The sequence below is a fragment of the Danio rerio genome, chromosome 23, assembly GCF_049306965.1.
Source record: "Danio rerio strain Tuebingen ecotype United States chromosome 23, GRCz12tu, whole genome shotgun sequence".
Taxonomy (NCBI): domain Eukaryota; kingdom Metazoa; phylum Chordata; class Actinopteri; order Cypriniformes; family Danionidae; genus Danio; species Danio rerio.
In genome coordinates this window covers 1,113,266-1,127,190 of record NC_133198.1, presented here as the reverse complement: position 1 = coordinate 1,127,190, position 13,925 = coordinate 1,113,266, and the positions used below count along the sequence as shown (strand labels likewise).

The 13,925-nt window shown below is 39.5% G+C and overlaps 3 protein-coding genes across 6 annotated transcripts in view; 2 read left to right on the top strand and 1 right to left on the bottom strand.

The window, feature by feature from the left end:
• zgc:113423 overlaps positions 1-3,996 on the top strand; it is a 15,617-nt gene extending 11,621 nt beyond the window's left edge. The window contains 3 exon segments of one of the 2 annotated variants that reach the window (NM_001030233.1): positions 841-1,042; positions 1,443-1,646; positions 3,326-3,996. In NM_001030233.1, the coding sequence (NP_001025404.1) occupies positions 841-1,042; positions 1,443-1,646; positions 3,326-3,465 (546 nt within the window). In that variant the 3' untranslated portion in view covers positions 3,466-3,996. 2 annotated transcript variants of the gene reach the window in all.
• Positions 3,813-13,925, bottom strand: si:zfos-905g2.1. 3 transcript variants are annotated; one of them, XM_073939653.1, is made up of 10 exons: positions 13,539-13,925; positions 11,090-12,183; positions 9,234-9,971; positions 9,016-9,078; positions 8,447-8,506; positions 7,795-7,839; positions 5,971-6,373; positions 4,627-4,845; positions 4,231-4,367; positions 3,813-4,107 (listed from the first exon to the last, which is right to left on the bottom strand). In XM_073939653.1, exons 3-9 carry the CDS (start codon positions 9,441-9,443, stop codon positions 4,246-4,248), a joined length of 1,122 nt encoding a protein of 373 aa, XP_073795754.1. In that variant the 5' UTR covers positions 9,444-9,971; positions 11,090-12,183; positions 13,539-13,925; the 3' UTR covers positions 3,813-4,107; positions 4,231-4,245. The 3 variants fall into 3 exon arrangements, with proteins under 3 accessions (XP_073795754.1, XP_073795753.1, XP_073795755.1); XM_073939652.1 differs by having other exon boundaries at positions 9,234-9,392; positions 12,044-12,183; XM_073939654.1 differs by having other exon boundaries at positions 9,234-9,379; positions 12,044-12,183.
• The window catches only part of cdh26.1 (cadherin 26, tandem duplicate 1), a 56,912-nt gene continuing 56,664 nt past the window's right edge, over positions 13,678-13,925 (top strand). The window contains exon 1 of the mRNA XM_073939649.1: positions 13,678-13,838. The gene's annotated coding sequence lies outside the window, so the exon portion shown is untranslated. The remainder of the gene's footprint in view (positions 13,839-13,925) is intronic.

Here is a 13,925-nt window from a genome sequence, read left to right as displayed (position 1 = left end):
TTCTCCAAACTGTTTTTAATATACAGTCATGTGAAAAAGTTTGGACCCCCTAAGATTTTTTTTCCCCCATGTTTAGACATAATTGTCTGATCTTTGGCAGGTCTTAAATGTTGTAAATAAACAGCCAAATGAACAGACAGAAATAAGTCAGGCTTATCAAATAAAACTTAATAAATGAACAGAAATAAGTCAGGCAGTGCTAATCAAACACTGAACTAAAGAGTGACGAGTGTGTTGGTCTAGTTTATTAATATTTTCTGTTACAGAAAACCATAAAAATCAACCTTTTCATGAATCTCAGAATTAGTTAGAATTATTACTTCTCCAAATATTTCCCAAATGATGTTGAACAGATTGAGGAGTTGTTCACAGTATTTCCTCTAATATTTGTTGTTCTGGAGAAAGTCTGATTAGTTTTATTTGGGCTAGAATAAAAGCAGTTTTTAATAGTTTTAAAGCCATTTTAAGGTCAATATTATTCACCCCTTCAGCAATATTAGTGTTGGATTGTCTCCAGAACAAACCACTGTTATACAATGACTTGCCTAATTACCCTAACTTTACCCTAATTACCCTAGTGAAGCCTTTACATGTCACTGTAAGCTGAACACTAGTGTCTTGAAGAATATCTAGTCTAATGTTATGTGCTGTCATCATGATGAAGAGAAAATAAATCAGCTATTAGAGATGAGTTATTAACACTATCATGATTAGAAATGTGCTGAAGAAATCTTCTGTTAAACAGAAATTAAAGGAATAAAATATTGAGAATTGACTTCACGTGTTGTTCTGATGAACGGTATTTTGCCTGAGAGTCTAAGTCAGTGTTTTGTTTCTCAGCTGAAGATGAGAGAGCAGGCCCTCTCAGACATGCGCTCTCCGGTGTGGTCAGAACCGGCGGCTGTATCCTCTGTGTGTGCAGCGACCGCAGAGATAGACGTTGAGTTGTCTGACAGCGACAGCGAACACAAACAACCCAAACTGCTGGTCAGTCCTGTGACCCAAGACTACGAGACTCCTGCAGACTGGGACGCCGACAGCGGTCAGTGAAAAAAAAAAACGGGTTTCTGTCTTGTTTCTACTGCAAATATAGTGGATATATCAGGGTTCACACTGCACTGCAAATAACGCTTTGATTTTTGACTTGTTTGTAGTGCAAATATCGAACAGTTCTCAAATCAAGAAGCATTTCCAAGACAAGTGTGTTTTTCAGAAATATTGAGTCAAAATTAAGTGAGTTTTAAATTAAAACAAGCTAAATAGTCTGCCAATGGGGGAAGCAAAATAATCATATTTAAAGAAAGTAGATTATTATAGTTAGATTAGTTCCAGACAGCCAAGTAATAAAGATGAATTATTATCCAGCCCTGTTTATTTTTCAATTTGTCCTGAAACGGCATTCACAGACACTGTTATCAGTCGTGTTCTGCTCCTCCGATTAGTGTATCTGGGTCCGCCTCATCGGGGAGTGAAGGTTCCAGAGTTTGCCCTGTCTGCAGCACATCTGCGCACACGTCCTGAACTCGTGGCTCGATACCTCATCAGATTCATCTTCCCCGAGGACGTTCTGGTGAACAGTAATGTTTACGGCGGGGTGCGGCGCGGCATTCACGCTCTCGACCACAACAAGATCTCTGCACTGCGAGGTGAGATGCTCCATTAGCCCTTGGGTGCTGTTGGGGATGTTCCTTTGGCCACAGCTAGCTAGTCAAGTAGGGATGCTCTGATCGATCAGCCGATAATCACATTTCTTCTGGCCGATCTCATGAACCGATCGCAGGTGTTTGTTTACAAGCAGAGGAAGATGCACGTGCGTACCTGGGTTATACAGATAGCAGCACTACAACGTGCGAGTAGCTAAATGATGCGTGGGGGCATAAGCGATCGATGCGCTTGCGTCACAGCAGCTAAAATATACACAGATGTGTTGCGACTTCTGTTTATTGGCATGACTCGGGCCAGTGATAATCTCCTGCAGCCACTGTATATCCAGTGTTTTGAGCTGCTGTGACGTGAGCGGAGCAATCAGCTCCATCTTGTGTCCACCTGTATGAGATCACCCGGAAGCTCCACCAGTCTCCCGCATAATATGTATTATTTAATATCTACTATTAAGTTGCTTCTGTCAGCATTCAATGGTTATAAGAGACATGTTTAAGATTATATGCAGTAACTAGAACGGTAAAGTTTGTAGACAGACTTTATGGTGTCTTGAGAAAGCCTCGTCTGAAAGCTTGAAGTAGCTTTAAAGTTTAAACAATTGAAGTAGTTTTTAAGAAGTGTGAAACCGTCGGCATAGATAGATAACTACATATATGTCAGCATGTTTCTAATATGAATTAGCATGTTGCTAGTGTAACCCTGCCGGTTCTACGCCACCCAACCTGCTCTGAGCTGGTATCGAACCGGCGACCTTCCGCACGGGAGTCGGTTGCTACTACTTACTACTTCCGGCGAGATTCTGGAGTGCGCATCCCATGCATGCTGCGCTATCCCATGATGCCCCGCGAGTGAATTCATGAATGGGAGTAAAGCGACGTAAATGACGCTGGTACGTCACGTGACTATGACAAAATGGTGGATGTAGTACGTCCGAATTCCATTCATACTTTTCACATTCATACTGTATAGAACGTATTTTTTTTAACGGCCGACTAGTACGTTTAAATTCAAATGCAGTACCTACTGAGTAGTAGGCGGTTTCGAACGCAGCCTCTATAACAGTCTGGCGGAAAGTTATGAGGTCATAAAGTTTGGTCCAATGTTAAGTCAATGGGACTTCTCCGAATTTTCCAGGTCAGTTTTCGGAAAACCGTAAGTCGGATCAGTCGGAAAAGACATAGCAAGCAGAGTCAGACCAGTTTGAATGTTTGGTGTTAGTTTGGTGGTTGTAGTTTGAACGGTCTAGGAGGAGATGCGTATAGAATTTAGTCTCAGAAGAAGACGATGTCGGAAGAATAATATGTTTATTTAATATACGTTTAATACTTTCTCAAGCCACCATATAAATAATGTATAGGGTTATATGCAGCATTCTTACTTTATTCTTTTAGGTAAGGAGAGATCTTCACTGAACTATCATACTAAGAGTAAACATGCTTTATGCAATGGCAAAGTTACAAAGCTTGAAGCATCAGAATCGGTATCAGCCAATCACCATGACAGGGGATCGGTACTCACTATCGCCTGCAGAAATCCTGATCGGAGCATCCCTATTGTAAAATAATGGCACTTTTGGCAGAATGTGTTTTTTTCAGTACGATTGATTAGCCATTAGCTCTGTTTTCAACATTTTGTAAGCTCTGTCACTTCTCATCCTCCTCAGAGCACCTGTCAGAGCGTTTCCCCTGGATGAAGCTGCAGGAAGATGGAAGTGACTGGAAGGTTTGTGTGGGCTCTATAAACAGCGCCATACGCAAGTTTCGATACGAACGCAAGATGGGCAAAAAAAAGAGTATGCGCTAGCCTCGAGTACGCCAGCACATCCATTGCAGACCTGGGGGTGAAATCTTCATTTGCAGAAGTGTTCGTGGCATTCTGCTGGCTTCAAGAACACTTTAGTTTAGCTCACAATTCATGCTAATAATAAAAATGATCTTATTCTAATCAAATCCTAAACCCAACTTCTGTCTTAGTAACTATTAATTAGCTGCTAATTAGTTGTGTATTAGGCTAGCAGTGTTAGTTAATGGTTTAATACTGTGGATTGTGACCTAAACTCAAGTGTTACTGTTGTTGTTTTTGTCCAGAATGTGTTGAATTATTTGGTTTATAATTAATTACTTGAATATTTGTAATTTGCAACAGACAAATCAAAGCAAAGAATTCTTTATTAGGCAAAATGGTTAGGCAGTAGACATCAGCATTTAGGATGTTTAAACAACAAAATAATATATTGATTTATTAAGAACAAAAGAAGTGTTAATAATATATATTATGTACGCCAAACTTTTCTTTTTTATTGTGTTGCGATTAGCAGAACACAACAATAAACAAACGTAAAAAAACAGTTGTCTGCGCTTCAAGTCTGAGGTCAGAGTTAACACATGTCACTAAAGCTGTCAGGATTAAAAGCACACACAGACCCTCATTTCTTCTGTCGCCAACCTGAAATGAAGCACAGTAACACGGTTTAATGGATCATGCTTTTTAACCGATGGTGTTTTCTTGCCAATTAAACTTCTGAGGTTGGATATATCCTAGCACTAGCAGAGGTCATGGAGAACGCACCTCGTTTGGCGGAGGTCATGTTTTTCCAGCAGTTTTCTTGAGGTTTTTGGTGATGCTATTGATCACCCCAAGACACTGCGCCCACGCCACACCGCGCACACTGACGTCAAACTGGGGGAACATCTCTGCCAGAAACTCTAAACACACACACACACACACACACACACACACAATTAAAAAACGACTACATCAAATCATCAACAATTGTGACCCTTCAGTTTAATTAAACATTCTGAATTAAACTGGGCTGGAACAAAAGCTTCATTCACATTAGTTTTAACTGTTTAAAGACTTGTGCACTGGGATTAAAACTGCTATGCTTAGAAATGTGTTGGAAAAAATATATATGTAGGAGGGCGAATAATTGAGTCTTCAACAGGAAGAGGCTATATTCACCTCGAAGGGCCTCAATCTTGTTGGGGTCGAGCTGCTGGATGCCTTTCTCAGGGTTTCCGGTGACGGCGCTGCAGGACAGTGTGCTGATGGGGAATATTGAGTAAAGCACAGGAGCGACTGCTTTCTGGGGCTCCGTCTCCTTAAACACCTCCTTATACACACACTGCGGGATCCACACCTTACGCAGAGAGCTCCCAATCATCACTGAGGGGGGGAAAGCTAAAGGAAGATATCCATTAATCAGTTTCTTTATAGTGATGGGTTGTTTTACCGACTCTGACAATTGAGGATATCCAAAAAGAAGAATGAGGGCTGCACATTTTTTGGTTTCAGCATTGTTACTGCCATGCAGGATATGCAGTGTTAACACAAAACACATGTGTTGAGCTGTTGACAGTGGTATATGTGCCCCACACTGCTAAAAACACTATTAGGACACCTATATTTCACTAAAAAGTGTAAATTGGTTGTTTTTGCGTTATTTCAAGCAAATTCGTACTTCCGGTTTGAAACGAATTTTTGAAGCTGCGTCACGGTCATGACATAATAGCGTGTATTCCAGCGTGCAGACTGGACGTCTGTGCCAGAGTGTGTCTTATTAAGTCTTACAGTGTGCTGCATTAATGCATGAGTAAGGCTTGGTTCAAACCAATCAGCGCGCTCTATTGTGCAACTTCATTAATATTCATTACTGTCACAGTGTTTAGACGACAGAGACGCCACGTTGTGTTGGCAAAACAAGTGTGAAGTGTTGCTTTTATAGTTTGCTGCAGTTCAGTTTGTTTTCATTTTCTCTCTGTGAGAGCTCAGCTGGAGTCACGTGTGGATTAACAGTGTACGCGACGCTCGACAACAATAACTTACGTGTCTAAGGAGGATTATTGTTTACCTGAGAGCTGTTCTCATCTGCAAACGCTGAGATCCGGATTCGCTTGTAGTCTCCTCTTAATAAAGACGCGGCTCTAATTGCTGGTGATTGTCCTGTCTCTACAGATTTGGTGAGCGACCAGCGCTCTGTTTATTCAGTTCGTATTTTATTCGTATCGAACTAACTATTGCACCGAGTGTAAACATGTTAGCACTACAACCAAACTATAACCTCGTGTAGGATTTCCACCGCATTTTGTGACCGGAATAACACACGCGGCTTTCTGACGCTACCTGCCGTGTGCATCTAAGTTTCTGGGAAATGCTGAGTTTTTTTTCTCTCATTCGCCGTGCGGTATCAAAATCTGATTATTAAATGTCGTTGGGATAAAACACACACACATTTTCATCTAGTATAGTTTGCTCTGCTGCATTCATGCATATATATTTTATGCATGAAGTCTGTTGTTATCTTACCTTTGCGGTCCTCTTGTTCATGCTTTGGATCAGATTCCTCTTTCTCTCTGTGCACATGAGCCGAGCTTTTCTTTCTCTTCTGCGGCTGCTCAAACTCAGCGTGAGCCCACGAGTCCTGCTTTATTATCGGAGAGGGCTGTGTGTGATCAGTGCTCATCTGATCTGGTTTTGTTACGAGTGCAGTATTTTCAGGAGTGTGTTGGTGTGTTCTGGTGCCGCCTCGTCCCCGCCGGCCACGTCCTCTGCCCCGGCCTCTGCCGCGTCCCGTTCTGCCGCTGCTGTTTTCCGCCCCGTCTGCTGCCCGTTTCCAGGGAGGATCCCAGCGGGAGTTTCTGTGCACTGGTGGGCCGAGACGCTGCGCTAAATCCCAGGACACATGCTCTTCTTCAGCCGTTGCAGACGCCTGGTACGGAACAACAAGGTTTATTAAAGTAAAGAATGTATTATTGATTAGGGGCGAAGCAGTGGCGCAGTAGGTAGTGATCCTTGGCTCAGTTGGCGTTTCTGTGTGGAGTTTGCATGTTCTCCCTGCGTTCGCGTGGGTTCCTCCAGGTGCTCCGGTTTCCCCCACAGTCCAAACACATGCGGTACAGGTGAATTGGGTAGACTAAATTTTCCGTGGTGTATGAGTGTGTGTGTTTCCCAGAGATGGGTTGCGGCTGGAAGGGCATCCGCTGCGTAAAAACTAGCTGGATAAGTTGGCGGTTCATTCCGCTGTGGCAACCCCGGATTAATAAAGGGACTAAGCCGACTAGAAAATGAATGAATAAATGAATGAATGTATTAATGATTAGCAGGGCTAGACAGAATCTGTAGACATGCTTGGCAATTTTGGCAAATATATTTACATTTATATACATATTTTGACTCAACGAAGGGCTAAAAATATGGATTCATGCAGAATGATTTAGGGAGTTTAATAATTAAAACCTTCAAATGTGAAATAAAAAATAATATTTGTGAAAGGTTTACAATGCAAATCTAATTTGTTTTGTGAAACAATAGATCTACTAAAAGACAGATACTATTACTTTACAAACTGTTCTGTAAATAATTCATATAAACATTTGCATATTAATTAATATCATTACTGAAATTAATATGAAACGGAATAAATAAACATAAATTTACACACTTTTACTTAAGTAAATAAATAGGCTCACTGAGGGGAATCTGGATTTATGAGGAATGATTTTGAGAGTACAAACTTGTTTTAATCAAGATGAGTCTTTGCTGAGGCCAGCTTCCAGCTGTTAAAATGCAATTAAAATGGTCGTGCCGAACTGAGTGGTTCTCTCAAGGTTTTTTTTTAATTCACTCTCCTATTGGTAAAGTTTTTTTCCCTCTCCGCTGTCGCCACTGGCTTGCATGGTTCAGGATCTGAAAAGCTACTCATCGATGGATTTGCTCTTCAGTGTTTGAACTCTCAGTAATGACTTTAAACCACACTGAACTGAGCTAAACTGAACTGAACTTAAACACTAAAAATCTGAACTACACTGTTCAATCTACTATGACCATTTATGTGAAGCTGCTTTGACACAATCTACATTGTGAAAGCGCTGTACAAATAAAGCTGAATTGAACTGAATCCGTTTACAAGTAAAAGCATGCATTTTTAAACTACTTAGTAAAGTACAACTCGTGAGGAAAACTAAAGTATAGTAATCTGTATAAATCTAAATTGCAATTGGTTAATTTACACCACTGCAAGTGCATTAATTATGCATCATTTACTTTAATTACTCTATTAACAATTAACATCTATTAACATGGAACATATGGACACCTTAAGATAAAGTGATCAATTCTTTAAGGACAAACCTTTGGAGCTTTCTTCCTCCTTGCTGTTCCTCTTGCTGAGGATGACTGTAGAAGTAGAGAAAGAAAACTAACAAGAGCCTCAGATAAAATACGCAAGCAGTTAAAAAAAAAGGTTAGGGCTGCACAACACATCGCATAATTATTACAGCAATATATGCACTATACATTTGGCAGATGTATCAAACTTATTTTTTGGCATTAAATGTTCATCTAAATCTGACAAATCAGATGAACACAGGGTGAGAATAAACACTAATGGGTGCAGTCGAGACGAGAGAAGAGAATATCTGCTGAGGGTTTCACTCATTCATGTTCATGTTTTAAAGTCTAAATGTTTGCACCTCCACTGTTTTTTTAGTCTTAATTAGATCTGAAAAATCTCTTTCACCTGTTTATTTTAATATCAATCAAAAAATAAATGATTTAAAAACAGCATTATTATAGGGAAATGCTACATGGTAGGAAATATTGTGATCACAACACTCAACAACTATAACGCATATTTAACCAGTATCATGCAGCCCTAATAGAGGTGATGCTATAATGCAGTGTGTAAAATAAAGTTTGTTTGTTTTTACACAGTGAAGTGAGCTTGATTGTTCTAGTTCAATCAAATGTCTGTGAGCTGTGGATCATTAACGGTGTATAATACCTCACTGGACATCTGTCTGTCAATCTTCTGCTCGAGCCTCTGCACCGCTGCATGCAGGAACTGCAAAAGTCAACAAACCGCTGACATCATTCACAGGCCAGGAGTCTGTTCTTGGTTAACCAGGTTATGATTCGTATAATCAAATATGTAGGTGTAACGATCTTGAAACCAAGCGGATGCATTAAAATATTGAGTTACTTTCCAAAAGGGTAACTAGTTGCGTTACTCAGTTACTTTTGTGTTACTTTATCTGACCTGTCTGAGGCTTTACCTCTTTCAGAACATGCAAGTTTTCTTTTCTTTTAACAGAGGCGCTGTAACCTTCATTAAAACCCATCAAAAACTAATAATGTAGGATAATGTTATCATCTTAAAGGGACAGCAGCTATTTTTGCCTCTATTAAACAAAAAGCACACACAACAGATAGGCAGATGTGTAGATAGATACTGTATTTGTATTTTGTTGCATTGAAAATCATAATTGTTTTTAAGCTGATGATAATGGAGTTAATAAGAGGCTGTCTGTGATCCGATTTCTGAATGAGTAAACTGAAAACAGAAGCACTTACCCGACAGTGGTTCAGGACCTCGAGTAGTAAATTCTGCTGATCCTCCCCGACAGCAGATGTGCTCTGGTTTAGGAAATATCAGCACGTTCATTAAGGAAACATGCAACAAATTAAACAGTGTAGGTCAGCTTTATAATTAACGCACAGAGCAGGTGTATATAAACTAATGCAACTATGACTAGCATGACGTTCAAGGCTTATCCTGAGTCTGCACAAACCTGTACTGGAGCATTTGGAAATACAGGAGGCTCCATCGCAGCTAAAGGACTGATTGCGGTGGCCAGCCCTGAAATCTCCACAGGACCTCTGGCTGAATCAGACGGAGGCGCAGCTCGGCCAAATGTGTGCTCCTCTGAAGGGACGCCTACGTTCATGTCCTTATTCATAGAAGAGAATCCACATTCACATTCATATGAAAGAATCCACATTCACATTAAGATGCTTATTCATATAAGATCCTCACACAGGTGAGTGGGTTTGACAAACCACCTGTAGAAACATTCTTCTCTCCATACGCACCAGACACTTTACTTTGGCCCCGTTTACACTAATGTATTGTAGTTTTAAAGCACATACGTTAAGGTTACGGCTTACTTCCACACTACCTTGGATTTGTCGAGCCCTGAAAACGGAGCGTTTTGGAAACGCTGAAGAGGCAGTTTTGGTTTTAAAACGTTGCTGCTCCGGGTCAGTGTGGATGGGGGAAACATCTAAAAATGAAGCAGCAGCATTTTTAAAACCAAAAAGGCCTCGTGCATTTTCAAAATGCTCCATTTTCAGGGCTCGGTGACTCTTAGGCAGTGTTGGCGGAAGTCGTAATCGTAGCAAAAAAATTTAGACATCTGGAAACCGAGGCAGGGCTGCAGACATTCGCCTATCTGTCTATTTTTCCTAAATAAGAAGTATACAAAGTTCAGTCCAGGGGTCCGTTCTTCGTACGTGGATTACTCAGTTAGCTGGATTTGGATATTGACGATTTGACACGATCCAGGATCGTTTCGTTCTTCAAAGCTGATCCGAGAGTTGTTGTCATGGCAACAGTTCTGCTAGGTCAAACCTGATCGGGAGCAGGTTCAAATCATATAAACAGGATTAGATCGGCTTAGTTCAAGCAAAGATAATACAGAAAGTATGTTCCGAATTCTGATATTTTCTTACAGTAGTAGTTATATACGCTTGGGAAAATGGTACATATTTTTAACTATATATATAAAGTTATAGTCATTAATAAAATAAATAAAGTTATACATATTAATAAAACTTATGCAATCTGCACCCTCGAAATGAAAGTATAAAGACTGCCACCTGGTGGTGCAAAGAGAAAACTTATTTATATTTTAGATCGCTTTAGTACAAATTGTGTATGATAGAAATGCTCAATATGTCACTTTTTTTAAAGTAATAATACATTTATGCAGTCATAAACATGTTTTGATTGTTAATATGCCGGTGATTTGATGCTTCACAAAAGTTGCAGACGCCTTTACCAATATCAAAATGATTTTGTAAACATCCAGTTATTCTTTACACCGATTAAAAAACGGCTACAATAATAAAGAAAATCTTTTCTAAATATAGAACTAAATACATTGATTTGCATTGAAATACATGATGAATACTCTTGACACATGAAAGTGTAAAGCCATGTGGAAGGTTATCGCGTCATATTTAACAAGCCGTTTACTGCTAATTTGATGTAATTTTGCTCACATGGATAATTGAATATTAATCAGATGATGTCATCACGCTGTTGTGCCGTCAGCCAATCGCTGCATTGCTGATCATGATTTCAAGGATCGATAGATCTGTCCTTCACAACACACGAGGCGATCTCAGATCAGTTTATCCAGACATTCTAATCTGATTCGCGAACTTGTTTGAAGAACCAAATTAGCGAGAGATCAGTTATCAAGATTAAAAGATCCAGGATCTGCCAAATCATCTTAGATCATTTAAGCGAGGTACGAAGAACGGACCCCTGCATCCTCTTCTTATAAGTCCAGACTTCACAAGTTCGATATGGAAAACAAACTCAGAGGACACGTCAGGTAAATCTTTAAAGAGAACAGTGTACTGTGTAACGTCATTCGAACCACCCTGCCTACGCTGTTTCGCTTTCTTAACAATAAAATGAAAACATGATATAAGGGACTGCCTACTTTCATCAACATTAGCAACTAAATAGACATTCCAAGCACAGGATGGGTCCTCCTGGCGTGGCAGAGTTCCTCACAGCTCCAATACACATCTCTGCCATTTGCTTGCAGTGACCAGGTGCATTTCACCATACGCAATTCATCTCCTCGTGATCTTCCTTCATATAACCCTGTCATGTTTGGTGTCATTTGACAGTTTATGACTTCAGCGTTGCACTTATGAAATCATCAGAGACATTGATGTATTTCAATGTACTATTTATTCACCATTGTTAGGTCATGGCCTGAGCAGAGTATGTTAATGTACTTCTCCCCCACTCCACCTCCTCAACTCTGCTCTCATGTCCAGCTGGTTTTGGGGGTTGGTTTTTACTCATGTTTAACAATGCTTTGTTCAGGGTATAAGGAGGAAAGGTAACTGTTGATCGGGGAGAATGGCTTTTACTCTGCATCTCCCAAACACTAATGCGTAGCCTCATCCACTAACTAAGGCGGTTTCACTGTCTTTGTTGCACAGCAGTGCATATGTTACAGCTAAGTTTATTTGTACAGTATATTAGTTTGTTTAAATATAGACAGTAGAATGAATCATGTAACTTGATAAACAACTTTGCCTGCTTTAAGGTGTTGAGATTATCTCTTTATCAATGATGATAATATCTTTAATGGAGTCAGATAAATAATGTATTTAAACACGCCGTCCTTCAACTGCTGTTTGTTTCTGATTATTGGTTCAGAATAGTAAGCTTCAAGCCTTACACTGATAGTCATCGGCTGACAATATGATTTCTTCATTTGTAATTGGCAAATAATACTTTTCTGAAATTATATTAAGAAGCTGAAAGTCTGAATATAAAACCAAAATCACAAACCCCTGCCCTATCAGCAGCACTGTTCAGATTTGTCTCCAGCTTTAGTCTCTGCTCAGCCAAAAACGTCTGTCGGCTCTTATTCTGCGCTTTCAAACTCCTCCTGGGCGACTGTTTCGGAGGACACACTGAATCCTGATCATCTGAAAGAGAAATTAAAGAGGGGCGTCAACGAAAAAATAAGAAATAAATGCAAACTATGGAGGAAGCTATGTATGTGCAAAGATAAAACCAATTTTACCTCAATCAAACACATGCGCTATTGGCCGTGGTGTATGAGTGTGTGTGTGTGTGTTTGAATTTGAGAATATTTGGGTGTTTCCCAGTACTGGGTTGCAGCTGGAAGGGCTTCCGCTGTGTAAAACATGCTGGATAAGTTGGCAGTTCATTCTGCTTTGGCCACCCCGGATTAATTAAGGGACTAAGCCAAAGGAAAATGAATGAATGGTTACAGGTTTCCAACATTTTTCTATTGTGTTCAATAAAGAAACTCACACAGGTGAAGGGTGTGATGAATAGGGGTAAAGTGGATTTTATATTGGGATATTCAGACTTTCTCCTTAATAATATAATTTCAGAAAAGCAATGTTTACCATTTCTAAACAGGGAAATTATGTTAGCAGCAAATGATTATCAAAGTACAGCATTGTTCACAGTGAACTAGATAGTGTTAATGTTGTTTACAAGTCATACTTGCATGCTAATTCTTATTGAATATTCAAAGTAACACGGTAAACAATACAGAGACTGCTAAATTAACGAATGTGCGAATATAAAAACAACTTTACCTCTGTGTATGATGACAATATTTTCAGTTTTGTGTGAATTGTCCCTATAAATTCTTGATTGTGTGACAAAATTTGAGCACCATTCTTAATTTGAGGAAAACATTTAACGCAAAAAAATACATCGTGTATTTTTAAATGCTTAAGCAATATATTGTGGTTGTCAAATTAATTGGTTAATGTGATCAACTACATCTGTGAATCTGATGAGAAATGTTTGCATCTCATCTAACAACCATAACTCTGCTTGTTTATTGGGGTAAAGTTGGTTTTATATTAGCACATTCAGACTTTAACCTTAATATAATGTCAGAAAAGGATTGTTTGCCAATTATAAATAGAGAAATCATATGATTAACCTGACTATCGACGTACAACCTTGTTCACAGTCAAGTCAATAGTGCTAATGTTGCCTTTTAAGTCATTCTTACATGAATACTGAGACTGAATATTCAATATTAAGAGTGTCACATGTTTTGCTCATAATATTATAATTAATCTGTATTAGTATATTCTTCTTTATTACATGCCAAAATCCTAATGTGCGAATATAAAATCAACTTTACCTCAATCAGTTGTTTAATGAGGGAAAAGGTTAAGTAATCATAAAGCTCTATTCGCTTTTGTAAACCTTTATTAGAATGACTTCACGAGCTAGTGTTGATTATAATGAAGGTAATCTAGAGATGTACGACTTTAAATTGGACACACACCAGCCAAACCTCGCTCCTGAATGTTTCTTCCCATAGTGGAGTCTTCGGATGAGTCTGAAAGCTCTTCTTCATCTTCATCTTCCTCACAATCTGAGGACTCGACAGGAGCAAAAATACTGATGTCCATCTCTGGATCTTCATCTTCAAGCTTCACTACGACGAACTGACTGTTTGTGTCCTCTTCATAACAGTTCGAGCAACTCTGAGGGCGAGAATCTGCATCCGAATTAACTTTATCCTTCATTTCGAGAGTCCAGACGCACACTTTTCCTGGAGGAAATACCTATTTGAGCTTCTCAGGTCAGTTAGCGGGTTGTTTTTAAGTTTAACACGCGCTTACGTTTCATGAGGAGCGGAGTTTGCGCGTTTGAGAAGCTGCGGATGGAT